Source organism: Ruditapes philippinarum, unplaced genomic scaffold, assembly GCF_026571515.1.
Source record: "Ruditapes philippinarum isolate M1 unplaced genomic scaffold, ASM2657151v2 ctg5805_1_1_1_1, whole genome shotgun sequence".
In the NCBI taxonomy this organism is placed as follows: Eukaryota; Metazoa; Mollusca; class Bivalvia; order Venerida; family Veneridae; genus Ruditapes; species Ruditapes philippinarum.
Window position 1 is genome coordinate 75263 of NW_026864160.1, and position 15906 is coordinate 91168.

At 32.9% G+C, this 15906-nt stretch overlaps 2 protein-coding genes across 2 annotated transcripts in view; both read right to left on the minus strand.

Annotated features, from left to right (window-relative positions):
- Nucleotides 1-5354, minus strand: part of LOC132724646 (26S proteasome non-ATPase regulatory subunit 13-like) — a 28346-nt gene extending 22992 nt beyond the window's left edge. Inside the window, exons 1-2 of the mRNA XM_060709581.1 lie at nt 5182-5354; nt 60-138 (exon numbers count right to left, since the gene is read on the minus strand). Coding sequence (XP_060565564.1) covers nt 60-138; nt 5182-5282 — 180 coding nt within the window. The 5' untranslated portion in view covers nt 5283-5354. The remainder of the gene's footprint in view (nt 1-59; nt 139-5181) is intronic.
- A 6309-nt stretch (nt 5355-11663) lies between these two features.
- LOC132724650 (uncharacterized) lies at nt 11664-15257 on the minus strand. Its single transcript, XM_060709585.1, has 4 exons — nt 15113-15257; nt 13400-13613; nt 12157-12367; nt 11664-11883 (listed from the first exon to the last, which is right to left on the minus strand). The coding sequence occupies exons 1-4, from the start codon at nt 15180-15182 to the stop codon at nt 11764-11766; spliced, it is 615 nt and encodes a 204-aa protein (XP_060565568.1). The 5' UTR covers nt 15183-15257; the 3' UTR covers nt 11664-11763.
- Between the last annotated feature and the right edge of the window lie 649 nt (nt 15258-15906).

Genomic DNA, 15906 nt, shown 5'->3' on the forward strand with positions numbered 1-15906 from the left:
GCATTTCAAATTATTTTTTCTAATTCAATAAAACATAAGAATTGCTTTGAACTACTTACCCTTATCAAACCTTCCCCTTTGCTGAATATTGGATTTTTCACAAAATTCTGAAGCCTCAATGTAAGCTGATGCCATAACCTTAAAAAGATTAATAGTTTCATAAAATATGGCTTTGTCAAAGTCCTACAACATTGAAATGTCACATAATTGAGCCCAAAGCCCTATATTGGACCAAGTCATAAATTTACACTGGATTAAGAAAACAGTCATTCATTGCTTGTATTTTCTGACTGAGTCTTAGTACAGTAATTTTTTTTTTACTGACATATGAAATTAAGGTTCCCTACATGGACAAGCAGACACTAAAAATATTTTAGTACCCCTTGATTTTGTTAATCGAAAGAATACACACAATGATCTGGACTCTACATTGGTGTGGGTGAGAATCTGAAATTATTTCCTCCATTTGTCAAGGTACATTTGTACACAAGTTGAACACAAATTTTGAATGGTCAGCTTAACTGTGCCCAGCAAACAGACAGTGCCCAGCAAACAGGACAGTTTTGCCCTTAATGGGAATCTGGGTCAACTCTGCCCTAAAACTGGCTAGGCCACAGAGTCATCTCAGTCCTATAACAACTCAGTATGGGTCAATTTCCATATATTATTCACTACTGGTTATTACTTTTCATATATTTTCATCATATCTTTGTTTAATTTAATTTGATTAATAAGTTATGTTCTCTGGATAAAAAAGTAAATTACATTATAACGTTATTGTTCTGTTCAAAATTAACTTGTCCAATTCATATTTTACTTCCTTTATGTATTGCTACTTTGCTATGGAATCAACAGTGTTTAATATTTAAATACATTTTATCATTATGTGACTTATTTATGTCACAAAATTTAATCTATAAACTTTATTCATGGATCAATCATAAACATCTTGTTTTGATATCCCTTCTTCTTCAAAGATAATTTCAAACAATATGCTGCTGACTTTTTCTAAGATTCAATAGAAATCTTTCCCCTGAATTACATTTATAGTAATTTACTCCTTGAAAAGTTTATTAACTAAACAATATTAGTCAGGGCCTTTTTACCCTTCTTAGCTGTAGCCGGTATTCGGCTACTTCCCCAAGCCAACTTACTACCCTTTTTCCCCAAAAAACAGTCAAAAATTCCCCTTTTTGCGAAGATTTTCCCTTTCAGAGAAATGTTAAATCGAAGAAAAAAGCTTGTAAACAAACTTTCTTGTTTAAAAATAGATCATTGTTTTTGTCCAATGAAAGCTAATTATTCAATTACCCACTAGAGAGATACCTCGATTCAATACAATTGATGTAAACTCACTGCCTCGGTCTGAGTTTGCAACATGGGAAAACCCCACTGCCTTATTTTTTAGTGCACACATGATTTTTTTACGACAATACGGCAACCGATTTACGGTGTCGCAAATGTAAACAATGTCACAGAACAAGTAGAAAATATGATTGAGTGACGTTTGTAATTGTTTATGAAAAATTGGATAAATTGTTGACCTTTCTGTAAGTGCAAGAGAATCCAATACATGTATCCACTCGCAAGTTCGTGTGTCCAAGTAGCACAACATGCCCAAGTGTGGGAAATAGTGAGTCTAGCACAACAGTGCCAGTAATAGCGATATGGTGGGAACTGATAATAATGTTCCCTCTGAATCAAATCAAGAACCCTCACATGTCCTACGTAAATTTTCTATAATTAGGAAATATGAGTCAATGTATTCTGGGCAAATAAAAAGTGGCAATAAATTGATCTGTAAAAAAATCCCTTTAACTTATGTTAGACAGAAAGCTCCCAAAATAAAGTGTGTTTGGAGGAAAATATGCAAATATATTATGATATTTCCCCCAAATGTATGATTTAAATAAGTCTTTATTTATAGTAATAGTGGTTAAACTGCCAGTGGAAAATATAATTTTTTCCCCCATAAGTATGAAAACCGCGCTTTTTTTCCCCACAAAAAGGGCAAGGGCGCCTTCCCCAAAACTAATGAAAAGGCCCTACTAGTACAGTGTTTTCCCTACCAGTCTATGCGAAAGACTTCTGAGTTTTACTGGACAGTAGGTCCTGTAAACTGAAAATTTTTACTGGACCAAACATGATTTTACTGGACCGAAAAAAACCTGATTGGTATAGCATTTTGAGTCATTTGATAAGTGTCAGCAGTCAAAAAATTTGTGTACAAAAAGAAAATTGTATTATCAATGAAGTGAAGTTATCTTTTTTCACCACAATCAAAATGTAAACATAAATATTGTTATACATGTATTCAATGGATTTTGCTATTTAAACTTTAATTTCATACAGACTATATACTAGCAAAATGAGAAGATAAATTTCAGCAAAAGTCTGGCATATGTAAACAGAATTATATATATCGGTAATTTAGTGAAGTTGACAGATTAATTGTTTATTAAATGATTTTGGTACCTTCACAGTATAGTTTAATTTTTGTCAACATCTTGGACGATCTTTCATTATCATAGCTAAACACCAGTTGAGCACACACGTAATTTAACATTTCTCTAAGTCTGTGGATTAAAGACGTAAATTGTTCCCATTAATTCACTGACACTTTCATCTGTGTAAACAAACTAATAGCGGTTGACCTTTCACATCTGGGCCGCTTATGTAATTTACACGGCCGCTTATTGACTTTTCAATTGTACTAGTTGTCGGATATTTTTATCTTACGTTGTTACATTAAAGTTTGCATTATGAGAATGCATAACAGTTGACAAGCATTGCACGAGCTTATATTGTGTAATGTCAACATTTTGATTTGTTTTGAATATGGATTAAACGATGATCGAGTATAATCGAAAATTGATCGTTTATAGAACCAATCAGCGATGATCGATTACAAAGTTTAATAATCGATTATCGGTAATTTATTTTCTTGCTGTTACTTAAGTGACTGACTGTATTATAAAAACACTAAATTAAAGCCAGTTTTGGTTGAAACAATAATTTTCATTCAATTGAATATGAAAGTATACTGGTGACCATGAAGTTAATAGTTGACAGTGAGGCATGCTAGTTTAAAGGTATACTATGCTCAAATTTGACATTAGAAAATATTTAAAATTGCTACACAGTCTATTTGTAAATATAAAATAAATATGTTTTGACTTCACACAAAGAAGATATGTTATAAAATTATTCTACACACTAAAGGTGGATGCAATATCAATATTTAGTGTCATTAAAAATGGCAGTTTTGTAAAGAAAGGACCAACTTAACTTGTTCCCATATATAGTTTATTCATTGCTTTTTTGAAAAGTGACACATAATAATTTTATAGATTTTAATGAATTTATTTGATAAAAATATTTTACTCAAGGATGAGCATAGTATATCTTTAAACTTATTTATTTCAGTTGATAAAGTGGTGGTTACATGCATGGAAATGGAATTCTTATAAATATTAAAGCATGATATGAACATTGTACATATTTACTTTGTTATTGTTATTGTTTCGATTATATAATCGATGATTGATCGAAAAGGGTTGTTCGATTATTTTCGATGATCGATTATGATTTTTGTCCGATTAAGAAACCCTAGTTTTGAATGTAGGTAAATGATCGGCCTTTGCAAAATGTTGAATGTAAGGTTTTTATAAATCCTTAATTTTTACCGGACCGTCGGGCCGTCAAAACATATATTTTTATCGGACCTTCTGATTTTTTACCGGTCAGGTCCGACGGTCTTTCGGAAAGACTGCCCTACTCTGCGTTCCTTGCATATTTGATGCAATAATTTCACTAACAACGCAATTCAAAAAAGCAAAGCGCATTTTCTATGACGCAGTCATAATCTGCCACACATGAAATTAGAGGCATTTACATTCAGTTATTTCTCCTATAATTAGCACCATCTCATTTAAATCAGCAAATGTTGTTTGAGTATCCGAAATGGCCATTTTAAAATTGATTTAAAATTCAATTATTTCCGATAACTGTGTGTATGTATAAATTGATAACTGATTCTGTTTTGTTATCAGCACAACATTTAACCCATAAAGTGAGAAATTGAAGTAAATATATATAAATAAACAGTTCTGAGACTTACTTTTGTAGTTTTTACTTTTTAAAATTTTACCCTCAATAATTTCAAAAGACCCTTATATTTTTTTATACAAAGGGTCACAAATGACCCCAAAAAAATCAAGTCTGGCAGAAACATTGCTAGTAATTATCCGAAATACTAAATGGTTTTTAAAAAAGGGCCAAGTTGACTCGTGCTGAGTTGACCCATGCCGAGTTGGTATAGGGCCGAGTTGACCCCCAGTGCAAAAATCGGCCCCCAAGACATTTCGGCCCTTTTATGCTGAAATTTGAATTGATACGAATCGAAGATCATAAACTTTTCACTGGTCTAAATATTTTGAAAATCCGACAATAATTGCAATGAACTACATGCAGCAGTTTAAATATGGCATTGTTTGTATTATTTCAGAATTCACAAGATCAGGTTTACTGCCAATTCAGGACAGATAACATAGCAGTGTTCGAAATTAGCAGTAGTCCGATAGCCCCCGACTACTAAATTTCTCCTCGGGCTACCAAGCTCACAGTAACATTAGCCTGACCAGGCTACTGTATTTTCAGAGGCAATATATAAACAACAGTTTAGAACAAATGAATCGTGCTAGTGAAATGTCTTTTGGGCTAGTGAATATTCCAATCTGGTAGTCCGGGCAGCCTAGTTAATTCAAATCCGAATTTCTTACACTGACATAGGTTTTCATTTGTTATTCCTTGGTTATTTACGAAGTTCATATAGAAACTGTTTATGGGTGTATAACTTGTGTCCTAAAGAGGCGGAGTACTGGAGTGTAAAGGACCAGTCGTTAGAAGTTAAGCATGTTAGGCTTGCCGCTTCGAAACAATTTGTTCTCAAGAGTCAAAAAGATCTGTGTTTAGATATTCGGTTCATAAATTCCCATTTACATTAGTGTTATAAACAAATATTGATTCGGAAAAATCATCATCTAGTGGTGTGGAATCTAAAAGATTACCCAAAATTATTTGCATAATTTTGTAATTGCTGAGTCACTTTACGTGCTTAACAAGTGTTTATGTTCGAACTTCGAAGTTAGGTTTTAAATGAAATTGGCTCAAGTCACAAACTTTTTGTTATAGAGCTCTTCCATCTTAGCCCATTCTGACGCAACTTCTCCTGATGATTTCTTTTGTTGCTCAGCTAAATAGGCTCCAACGTCTTTGGGCATGTTGTTATTTTTTAGTGAAGCCGGCGTAATTTTACAATATTCTCCTTTGAAAAGAGTTTCAAGGGGACGAAACTCTGAAAATAGAAACGGAATAATTCCTGTACATAGCCGTACTAAATTTATGATTGACAATCTAAATTGACAAATTCAAGGCTATTGCTATCGGTTAAAAAAAATTAGGAATGAAAATATAAGTTTGAATTTAAATGGTGGTACAATCCCATGTGATGAATCTGTTACACTTATAGGGGTAACTTTTGACTTTAAGCTCAAGTTTGGTAAACAAATGTTTGACATTTGTAAAATAAAGCCTCAAAATAATTAACATGCTAAAGAGAATAGGTAAAAAATTGTGGAAATTAATCATATATTACTCATTTATACTATCAAACTTTCATTACTGCCCTCTCACCAGACACTTCTGCAGAGAAAATTACACCCAAAAAAATGGAGAAAATTCTAGAAAGAGCATTAAGAATCATTAATGATGACTATCAATCAGACTATGACACTTTTCATAAAATCTAAGCTACCAAATTTAAAATAAAAAAGTATCAGAGCTATAGCACTCGAAATTTATAAAATAATTTATAAAGAAGGACCAACATACTTACATCATCTTGTTAATATAAAAACTCATTTTTTTTTAATTTTAGGTATAATTTAAATGTACGTATAGCCATTATCCCTCAGGTAAGAACCACTAGTTATGGCAGCAACTCTTTTCGTTCCTATGCACCAAAACTATGGAATTCACTTCCCCAACACCTCAGACTGGAAGTGAATCATGACCGATTCAAAAGTTTAATTGGTGCATGGAATGGAGAGATTTGCTCATGTACTTTCTGTCAATAAACTTGCATTATAGTTTATAAATAGCTCCATCTTCAGTTTTGTTTCCTGCCTGCTTTCTTTCTTTTGTTTTGCTTTATACCTATCTTTACAGTTGCCTTTTTTCACATTTGGCTTAAATTTTGTTAATAATCTCAACATAAATGTTTATGTACATGTAACATTTTTGTTGTGTGCTTGAATTTTGTTTGCTTATTGTCGATCAGTTTGTGAGAAGGCTGCTGATCACTTCTTGCCAAATCTGATTATGGGATTTTCATTTTTATTTTTTTTAAAGTTTTTTAGTGGTCACACTTTCGTGATCCTTTTCATTTTCAGTATCTTATTTTAATTTCTTTTATGACAGTCCTTTGGCCTAGGTCAAGATCAGCAGACTCCACACAATCTTTAATTTAATTTTATGTATGGGTTAATGTGTTCGGCAATTTTATCTAGATATATATAATTTTATTCACCTATATAACAGTAATCTATAGGAATTATCTCTAGCATGTCAATATCATTTATTATTATTTCATTTTAAACTATTACATGTAGTGTCTACATGCCACATTATAGTATTACGATTAATTTAACTTGTTTTACCATTTGTCTTTCAAAGATTATCATAATGTGCTTCTTTTATGAGTTTTATGTTTATATGAACGTATGTCGGTCAAAAGCTATACATAGCTTATGTTTTGTGAAATGTTATATATATAATATACCGACAATAAATAAATTTTGATTTGATTTGATTTGACGGCAAAATTGAAAATGTTGCAGGCTCCGTTTGATTGAGCCTGTTCATGGAAGGTAATTGCAAGCTTCCGTTCTTTCCCCCTAGAACCGCCTTAGGCATGATTCAACATTTAGCATGATCAACACTATTAAGGTTAAATGAAGTCAGAAATATTTTATGCTAGCCTTGAAGATGCTTCAAAAAAGTTCAATTTATTTTCTCAAATTGTCATATTAAAAAGTCCTGTCTCTGGGCTCGAAGTACACATGTAAAATTTACACATTGAAAAACACATACAAACCAATTTTACAATCATCAGATATTGCATAGATATCAAAAACTACATCGATGCAATTTAATTATGGCCAATCAGAAATGTCTTTAACCTGAGCGCTACAAGATTTTAAAGAAATAATTTCTCAACAATGTACAACGGGCATCAAAATGAGTTCTAACGTTGTTCTAATGGAAGGAAATGTTTCTACTAAAAAAAATCTGCTTCGAATTATATCACGTTTCTCTATTCCTAAACAAGGGCTCGCTCGAGTCCCAGCGTAGTGCAAGGGACTTTTTCACACACCTTTCAATTCAGTCGACAAGTTTAATGTTTAGATCTGGTTAGTTGGGATGCAGGAGTAGCTGGAACTCGAGGAAGCCCTTATTCAGGAATGGAAATATTCCTTTAGCTTTAATGAGAAACTACGTCATAAATATGATACAGGTGTGTACACGATGTTATAGCCATGGAAGGACACACAATGTATAAGAACTGGTTAACGTACAGATTTAGTGGGATTCAGAGACTTTTCTTTTGTTACGAGATTAACAGCCATTCTGTGATTTTTTCATTTTGCAGCAGCATATTTGTTTTGTTATTTTCTCTATTTTCTTGACAACGAAACGTAAATAAAATTCTAAGAAATAAGTATGATATGTTGAGTTTTGTATGTTCAAAAGTTGAACAATATCCGTTCTCAAATAAGCAATTCATTTCGACAAATGTAAGTGTCGGGTTATTAGTGCTTCTGAGTGTAGAGTAATAATCGTTTCCACGCTACTTCTCTGCAACTATTGACAGGAATTCAACGAAACTTTATGGGGATATTCAATACCAAGAGGAGATGTGGATATCGTCGCATTGTTTTGGTCCGACCATTCAACACAACGCTATGGCCCTTGATTAGTTATACAGTATGCATATAAAGCAATAATCGTTTCCGCACTATTTCTCTGCAACTACTGGCTTGAATTCAACGAAACTATGGGAACCGTCAATAACAAGATGAGATGTGCATATTGTTGCTTTGCTCCGGTGAAATCATTTATCACAGAGTTATGACCCTTGATTAGTTATGCATTATGCATATAGAGCAATAATTGTTTCCGCGCTACTTCTCTGCAACTATTAGCTAGAATTCAATGAAACTTTATGGGAACGATAAATACCGAGAGGAGATGGGCATACTGTTGCCTTGCTACGACCAGACCCTTCATCACAGAGGTATGGCCCTTAGTTATGAAGTATAGAGTAATAATTGTTTCCGTGATTCTCTTTGGAATTCAATGGAACTTTATATGAACTGTCAATACGAAGATGAGATGTGTATATCATTGCTTTGTTTAGGTTTAACAGGAACCATCAATACCAAGTGGAGATGGGCATAGTGTTGCCTTGCTTCGCTCAGACTTTTCATCGCAGTTATGCAGTATAGAGTAATAATCGTTTCCGTGCTATCTCTTTGCAACCACTGGCAGGAATTCAATGAAACTTTCTGTGAACCGTCAATACCAATATGAGATGTGCATATCATTGCCTTGTTTAGGCCAGAATCTTCAACACAGAGTTATGGTCCTTTATTAGTTATGCAGTATGCATATAGAGCAATAATCGTTTCTGCGATATTTCGCTGCAAATACTGGTTGGAATTCAAGAAAACTTTATTGAAACCATCAATACTTAGAGGAGATGCGCATATCCTTGCCTTGTTCCATTCATACTCTTCAACACGGGGTTATGGTCCTTGATTTGTTATGCAGTATGCATATAGAGCAATAATCGTTTTCGCTCTACTTCTCTGCAACTTCTGGCTAGAATTCAACGAAACTTTATGGGAACCATGAAAACTAATAATAGATGCGCATATCGTGAGCTTTGTTCTGGTCCGACCCTTCAACACAGAGTAAAATCCCTTGATGAGTTATGCAGTATGTATATAAAGCAATAATCGTGTCCGTGCCTACTGGCAGGAATTCAACAAAACTTTATTGGAACGATCAATACAAAAAGGTAATTTGCATTTCATTGACATGTCCAGAAAATACTATTTAAAACAGAGTTATGGCCTCTGTTACTGCCATGTATTTTTGCGACGGACGCGCCCTCATGCGCGTTCAGAGCTAAGTCATCTACACATGGGATTTCGTCTGCTACAGTCGCGCAAAGTGTCCTCAACCGATTAACAGCCCAAGAAATAGTACATGAATTTGATCCTTTAAAACTCCCATACTATGTCGGGATATCTAAAATCTTCCATATTTAGCCTTTTCAATTTCAAATTAAGTTATTCAAGTTAAAATATGAACGTATATGATTGATAAAAACGTTGTAGTCCCGTAGTATTATTGCGCAATATGCAAATTACTGCCGAAACGATTTACCGCTGTCGAAAAAGTAGGACAGCAAATTATACTATAATAAAGGTGTAAGCTCTGAGTTCCAAGAAAATTATTAGTAGGAAGTAAATATTTTACATTATACAAAACATTATTATTAACAAATCTAAAGATTTTCGTGACTCTAGAATAACTCGCGCATTACTAAAACAAGAACTATTTTCGTGACTCATACCGCGGGTTTAGATGAATATTCAGCAGTTATTAATAAATTAGATTCAGTACAATGGTTAGTATAAATATCTATTTTTGAAAATTCATGTAACAAGAGAGTTTTTCAACACTTTACCACCATGTAGTCTTTCATGGTAATCTTTATTGAAGGAACTTATAATATCAGTTCTACTTCCGATTCTTGCGCTTTGTTTACATATTTTTCTAGGTCACGATATGAGTTAACCTTCGCTATTCTATAAATAGATTCTGCTTTACCTGTGCTGATTTTCGGACAGTAAGAAGTGCACATTATACATGTTATAAACCAGCGGATACTTACTTTGTTCTTAGAAATTCTATACAATTGTAAGAAGCAAACAAGTTGAAAAAGGAATTTAAAGGACAACGCTTAAGTGACATTTAAATTAAAATAAAAACGATGTGCTCTGGCCCTTGTAAATAAAAAAAAAACACTAAAAAATACACTATTAATTGCTGATGATTTTAACCAAAAATATTTTTAATGAGACGTACATATCCAAGAGAAATAAAAATACAAATGACTTATATTTTATTGTCTGTATGCCCACTATGTTAAAACACGAAGCAATTCTAAATAACATTCTCACATGTATAATGTATTATGCTTGAAGTTTATTTGCATGGTTTTATTTTAGAAATATTTCGTTGACAGTTTTTTTTCTATTTACATATCATTTCTTGGAATAAATCGATAATGACACCGATTTACAAGTTTGACCAGAGTTTTTAGGCATAAATTTCATTCTGTATTTAAATGCTTGAAAGTAGAAAATCTGGATTATATCAGATTAGGACACAAAATATATTGCTCTACAAATCTCGAACTTGTATGGAACAAATTTTCTCTGTTATATATTTTGTGTTTTATTTTTTTTTTTCTAAAAAAAAAAAAACTAAATGTCTCTCCGGTTGCATGTCCGTCGCATTCAGTGCTGCAGCACTTTGATTTTACATGTACAAAGAATATTACTGTTTATGCCATGATAGATATACAAATAAAACCTTATGTCTCCAGTGGTTGTGTTAGTAATAACTATTTCTCGGCGGGGGATATAAATTCAACGAAGTTCAGATCTTACAAATAAAGTCAGTAGTATTCATGGCATATAATACATGGATTTGAAGTAGTGTTCAAGTATTTACACGACTTATCTTTATATTATATTCTTACAGCCTGTATGTCTTTTCTCATAATTGAAGTCTATTGGAAAATCGATACGGGAGTCGGACCTTCTTCACGAACAAACCGCGGGAACCTTCCCAATGGAGAGTGAATTCTTGGAGAATGAATTTACTCAATACCGGAAAGGATAAAATGACCAAAATTTAATTTAAAAAGTAACAATCAGATGAACACTAATCTTAATTAACCAAACGAAAACTTACTTTGGAGAAGACAGGTGAAATAAAGTAAATTAAACTTCAGCGTAAATATAATTGATTAAAAAGAAATCATGAAAAACTTATTTTTACATGGTCATATCTTTGCGCTTAAAGCAATTATTGCTGCTTTTTAAAAATGGCGTCAAAATTGAAGGTTTCAGCCGCTTTGTAAGAATAAATTTGATTGGCCAAATAAATTTTTGAGACCATCTCAGACAGGTTATTCATGTAAAAAGCTGGAAACCAAACCTCGGTTAAAATACGGATAGATTTTGAGTTTTAGGTTGTTTTCTATTGCTTCCTCAGTAAAATCCTAACGTAATATCGGCTCGGAAAAAAGCTGGCATTAACTTCGTTTTAAGACTTCTATTATTGTTAAACCTCAAAATTGAAGACATGGTGCTGAACTTACACGAATATTTACGTTTATCAACGATCTCGTTTATTCTCGCAATACAATAGTTTGACACATGCTGACTGGTAACAGGTGTTAGTGTTTCTGCAATGAGTCCCGTGTTGCAGAAAGTAATTTCATCTGATTGATGGAAAAAGTATTTATATGTTTATGACATATTTTAATCGTATGCATTAAATTTGATTTTTTGCACTTATATGCAACAAGGAAAATCGACTGTCATATTGACTGATGTACAATTATCCGAAAATACTAGAAGACCCCGGTCCAGAGCCAGTGATTGTCGCATTGACCTCAATACATCCGATGATCGGTCCCGTTTTGTTCTCTTTGGCCATTACCTTTATTGTGTAGTCACCCTAAAATAAAAATTCTTATAACAATAATTTATCAAGGTTTTAAGCATTATTAAATCCCAGCCCACTAAACATGTAATTGAGTTTAATTTTTAACCAGAATATATTTTTGATTACTTTTTCGTGTTTCGGCGACATGTAATACACAATTCACAGTGAATAAACGAGTGTACTTCAGTTAATAAACTGTGCATTTTTAACAACAGAAAAAAATGGATTAAAGAATAGTATTTAACAAAATAAAAATAACATGTTTAAAAATAAATTAATGCTCACATCTGCTAGAAGATGGACAATGCTAGAAAGTTCGGTCAATTCGAAAGGTTCATTTTCCACAACAACATTTTCTGCTTTAATCGGACACTCCCAGAAATGTCCAGACGTCTTGTTCATCATCCTCTCTAACTTATGACCATAGCTGTTGTAATTTTTTGGATCATGGTCATGTAGCGAACGGTTAAACAACCAGCAGATGTTAATGTTATTACTGTAAAATATAAACTTGTCATGTACTGATTTATAATTGTATATACCGATTGTCAGTATAACAAAAAATGCAATCCGATTTCCGCATAGAGACACCTTCGGACATTTTGACTTTAAATATTTTTATGAAAACCAAAAATAATTCTAATGACAGATTTTCTTTCCTTTAACTGAAACTTATTGCCTCAAGTATGTTACCAAAACTTTGAAAATTGCTAAAAAAGATGTTGTTACGCACGTCGATGTTAGACTAGTGTATATTTTCACGTGACAAAGAATAATGGGAATGGTGGAAACCTTGTTATAATATAAAGTCTATATTTTTATGATTTGTGTTTTTAATGATATCTATAATAACTATTATGTTTTGAATCAAGATAGTTTCCGACTTAACTATGCACCTATACACCTTTGAAACAAATGGCCTTAAATATAACCCATTGTCGGGACAATATAAAACAGCATACCGTGGTATAAGCCAACACGTGTACGTAATTTATCATCACATATTAGAATTATTGATAATATATTACCTGTTATTAAGGCTCAGTATTTGATGATTGCACTAGATCGTCTGATGTTAAGAGTTATAAAAACATGCCCAAGAATACATTTATTCCTATTTCTCAAAAGCTTATTATTTCATGTGTTTTAAATTTATATTAGTGTAATGATATTATATTGCCCTTTGAATACACTTAAGAACATATTTTTGCACAACAACAATGTTAACAAACGGCAAAAGGGTTGAAAAACAAGTTCTAGCAACAGTCCTTCTCTTAAGCATTATAAGACATACGAAACGATAACAATGTACGCATGAGCAATAATAAAGATTTATAAGGACACAAATATAAATCAGCAAAATGTTAATTTTGCAATTACAAGTACAAAATAATGATTTTTTAAAATATATATTTTTTATGCAAGGGCCTCGAGATCACGAGGAATTATGCAACCAAACCGTTCTGATACTTCTGTTGTGTTTTTTTACTATTTACAGTTATATACATGTATATTGAATTTAACTAACCATGTTCCCACAACTGTACTATCTCTGCAGGGAAGCTTCAACGGAAAGCCAAATAAATATCTGGTCAGTTCGAAGTCAATAATAGGTTTGCTTACGTTACGATTGAAAGTTAAATTCACCGATACGCTGAGATTTCCAGGAAATGTTAGTTTTTCAGGAACCCATGCCAAATTACTGACGAATATCACTTGCGATTTCTTATCTTCAGCAGGAACTATAAGAAACAACATTTAGATAGCTTAATTAAAATTCGATCATTGGAATCTAAAATAAATAGATCTACATGTAACTGTTCTAATCCTTGTCTCATGTCCGCCTAGCGAAAATAATCTTACTTTGACAGTAAATATAGTTTTATTGGCGATACTATATTTCAACAAACATCTGGGGCTTAACCACCAGTATCTTTAGAAGAAGACAAGCCCGACTCCCCTGCATTGTTACCAGACTCGCTATTTTGATTTTTGATATTGAAATACGTCGACCTTCAAATAACTTTTTTATTATTCAAAGAGTGCAAATTTATGAGGATAAAAATTAATGTTTAATCTAGTAAGATGCTTCGTTTCATTCCAGGTTTGATAAAACATGTCTTTTGTAGTTCACCTAATAAGTATTGCCTCACATCAGGCAATACTCCACTGTTTGTGCAATGATGCATTTAATAATGCCCATCCACGGGTATATAATGTGTGAACAGGTGAATATCAAAATAAAATAAGTTACATTTTGCCATAATTCCTTTTAATTTTAATAATTTACTTCCCATTAACAATAGATAATGCACAGATCCAAATAATGTTCAATGCATGTTTAGTTCATGTGAGATTAGAAAACCGATGATGGTAGCAATATTATACAGTAATGATAAATTCATTTATTTTGATTTGATGTTAAATTCTAGATTAAAGGCAAGTTATGCCTGAGAAATGAATAAATTTTCCCTTTTTAAAAAAGGTCAAACATCAGATTCATAATTTTCAGCATGTCCGATGCGCGGATGCGCAGGCTAGTCTGGATCCATGCTGGTCGCAAACCCATTATGTTGGTTTTGTCGTGACGCGGCTCAAATGTATTTCACTAAATTAGCAATATCAGCAACCATGGCATTTGTAAATCAATTACAGAACATTCATGTACTTGAAACAATTAAAAACAACTATGGATTCTTTCTTGTAAGGAAACTATCAAACCACTTAAGCTCGGCTGAAACAAAGCACTTGATGTCCTCTAGCTAACGCTTTAAGCTGGAAGTCGCAATATTACCTTAACACTGCAGGGAAGCTTCAACGGAAAGCTAAATAAATATCTGGTCAGTTCGAAGTCAATAATTGGTTTGATTACGTCTCGAGTGAACGATACGCTGAGATTTCCAGGAAATGTTAGTTTTTCAGGAATCCGTGTAAAATTACTGACGAATATCACTTGCGAAGCCTTATCTTCAGCAGGAATAAGTCAGGAATTATAGTCAGTAACACTGACCACCGTCATCAATATGTATATGTATATATGTATGTTTGATGCGAACACCTACGTGTAACATATATCTTGCTTACCTTATGGAAAGAGTCGACGGAAGTTCATTCGTGAATTTAGATGCTAATTGATATGACCGAATAAGCCAACGATATATTCTAAGTATGTAAAAAAAGTTAAAAATCCTATCGGTATACATGTAAAGATATATAATTATGTAATAAAACCAAAACTTACCACAATCACGGTATGATATAGCAGTAACCAAAACCGCCGCGCAGATGCTGTAAAGCGTTAACCTTAGCATAGTTTATATCTGTTCTTTAATTAAGTCTGACACAGTATAACTATAAATATTTGCTATATCTTGCAAAGTCATATGTCGTAGAATGATAAGCTAAATTTAATGTCAAATGGTAACGGCATTTATGAAATATTTGATAAGGAAGAATTCGATAAGGAAATTCTTTCAAAATTGGAGGGAAAACTTATCTGCTCGATACTTCGCACTTGAAAATATTATATAAAAAGTAATATAAATCAGCGGAAACAAATGGTTACATACTTGTCACATGTATGCAAAATCATTATGTAAGTCAAAGTATTTGTTGAACTATTTATGTAAAAAAAGACAACCAAAAAGAAGAAAAAAAAATAGAAAGAAATCTGAAACAGGAGTTTCCTCATTAGAAATGAATATGTAAATCGCAGACTCCCGGTTTGATCGGGTCTGTTTATCAGAGATAATGGAAGTTGTGACTTCAGTCACGCCCCAAGTGCCGCCTTCAACGTTATTTAATCCTCTTAATCCTCATCAATGACAGGAACTTTGGATTATTTTATGTGACTAAGCTATCAAGCTAGCTTACGGAACGTCGGTGGTTCTACTCAGGTGCCCGTTCGTTCCTGAAATAATGCACGGAAGGGCACCTCCAACAGTAAAGCTGGAACATCGCCATATGACCTATACTGTGTCTTGTGGCGTAAAACCCAAGCAAACAAACAAACAAACATACTTAACCGGAATCTTA

Coding starts and splice junctions, on each gene's coding strand:
- LOC132724650 (XM_060709585.1), bottom strand. CDS start 15,182: ATGCTAAGGTTAACGCTTTACAGCATCTGCGCGGCGGTTTTGGTTACT. Junction 13,614..15,112: donor TATATCATACCGTGATTGTG/GTAAGTTTTGGT, acceptor TGTTTCTTATAG/TTCCTGCTGAAGATAAGAAA. Junction 11,884..12,156: donor TTGTCCATCTTCTAGCAGAT/GTGAGCATTAAT, acceptor TTTTTATTTTAG/GGTGACTACACAATAAAGGT.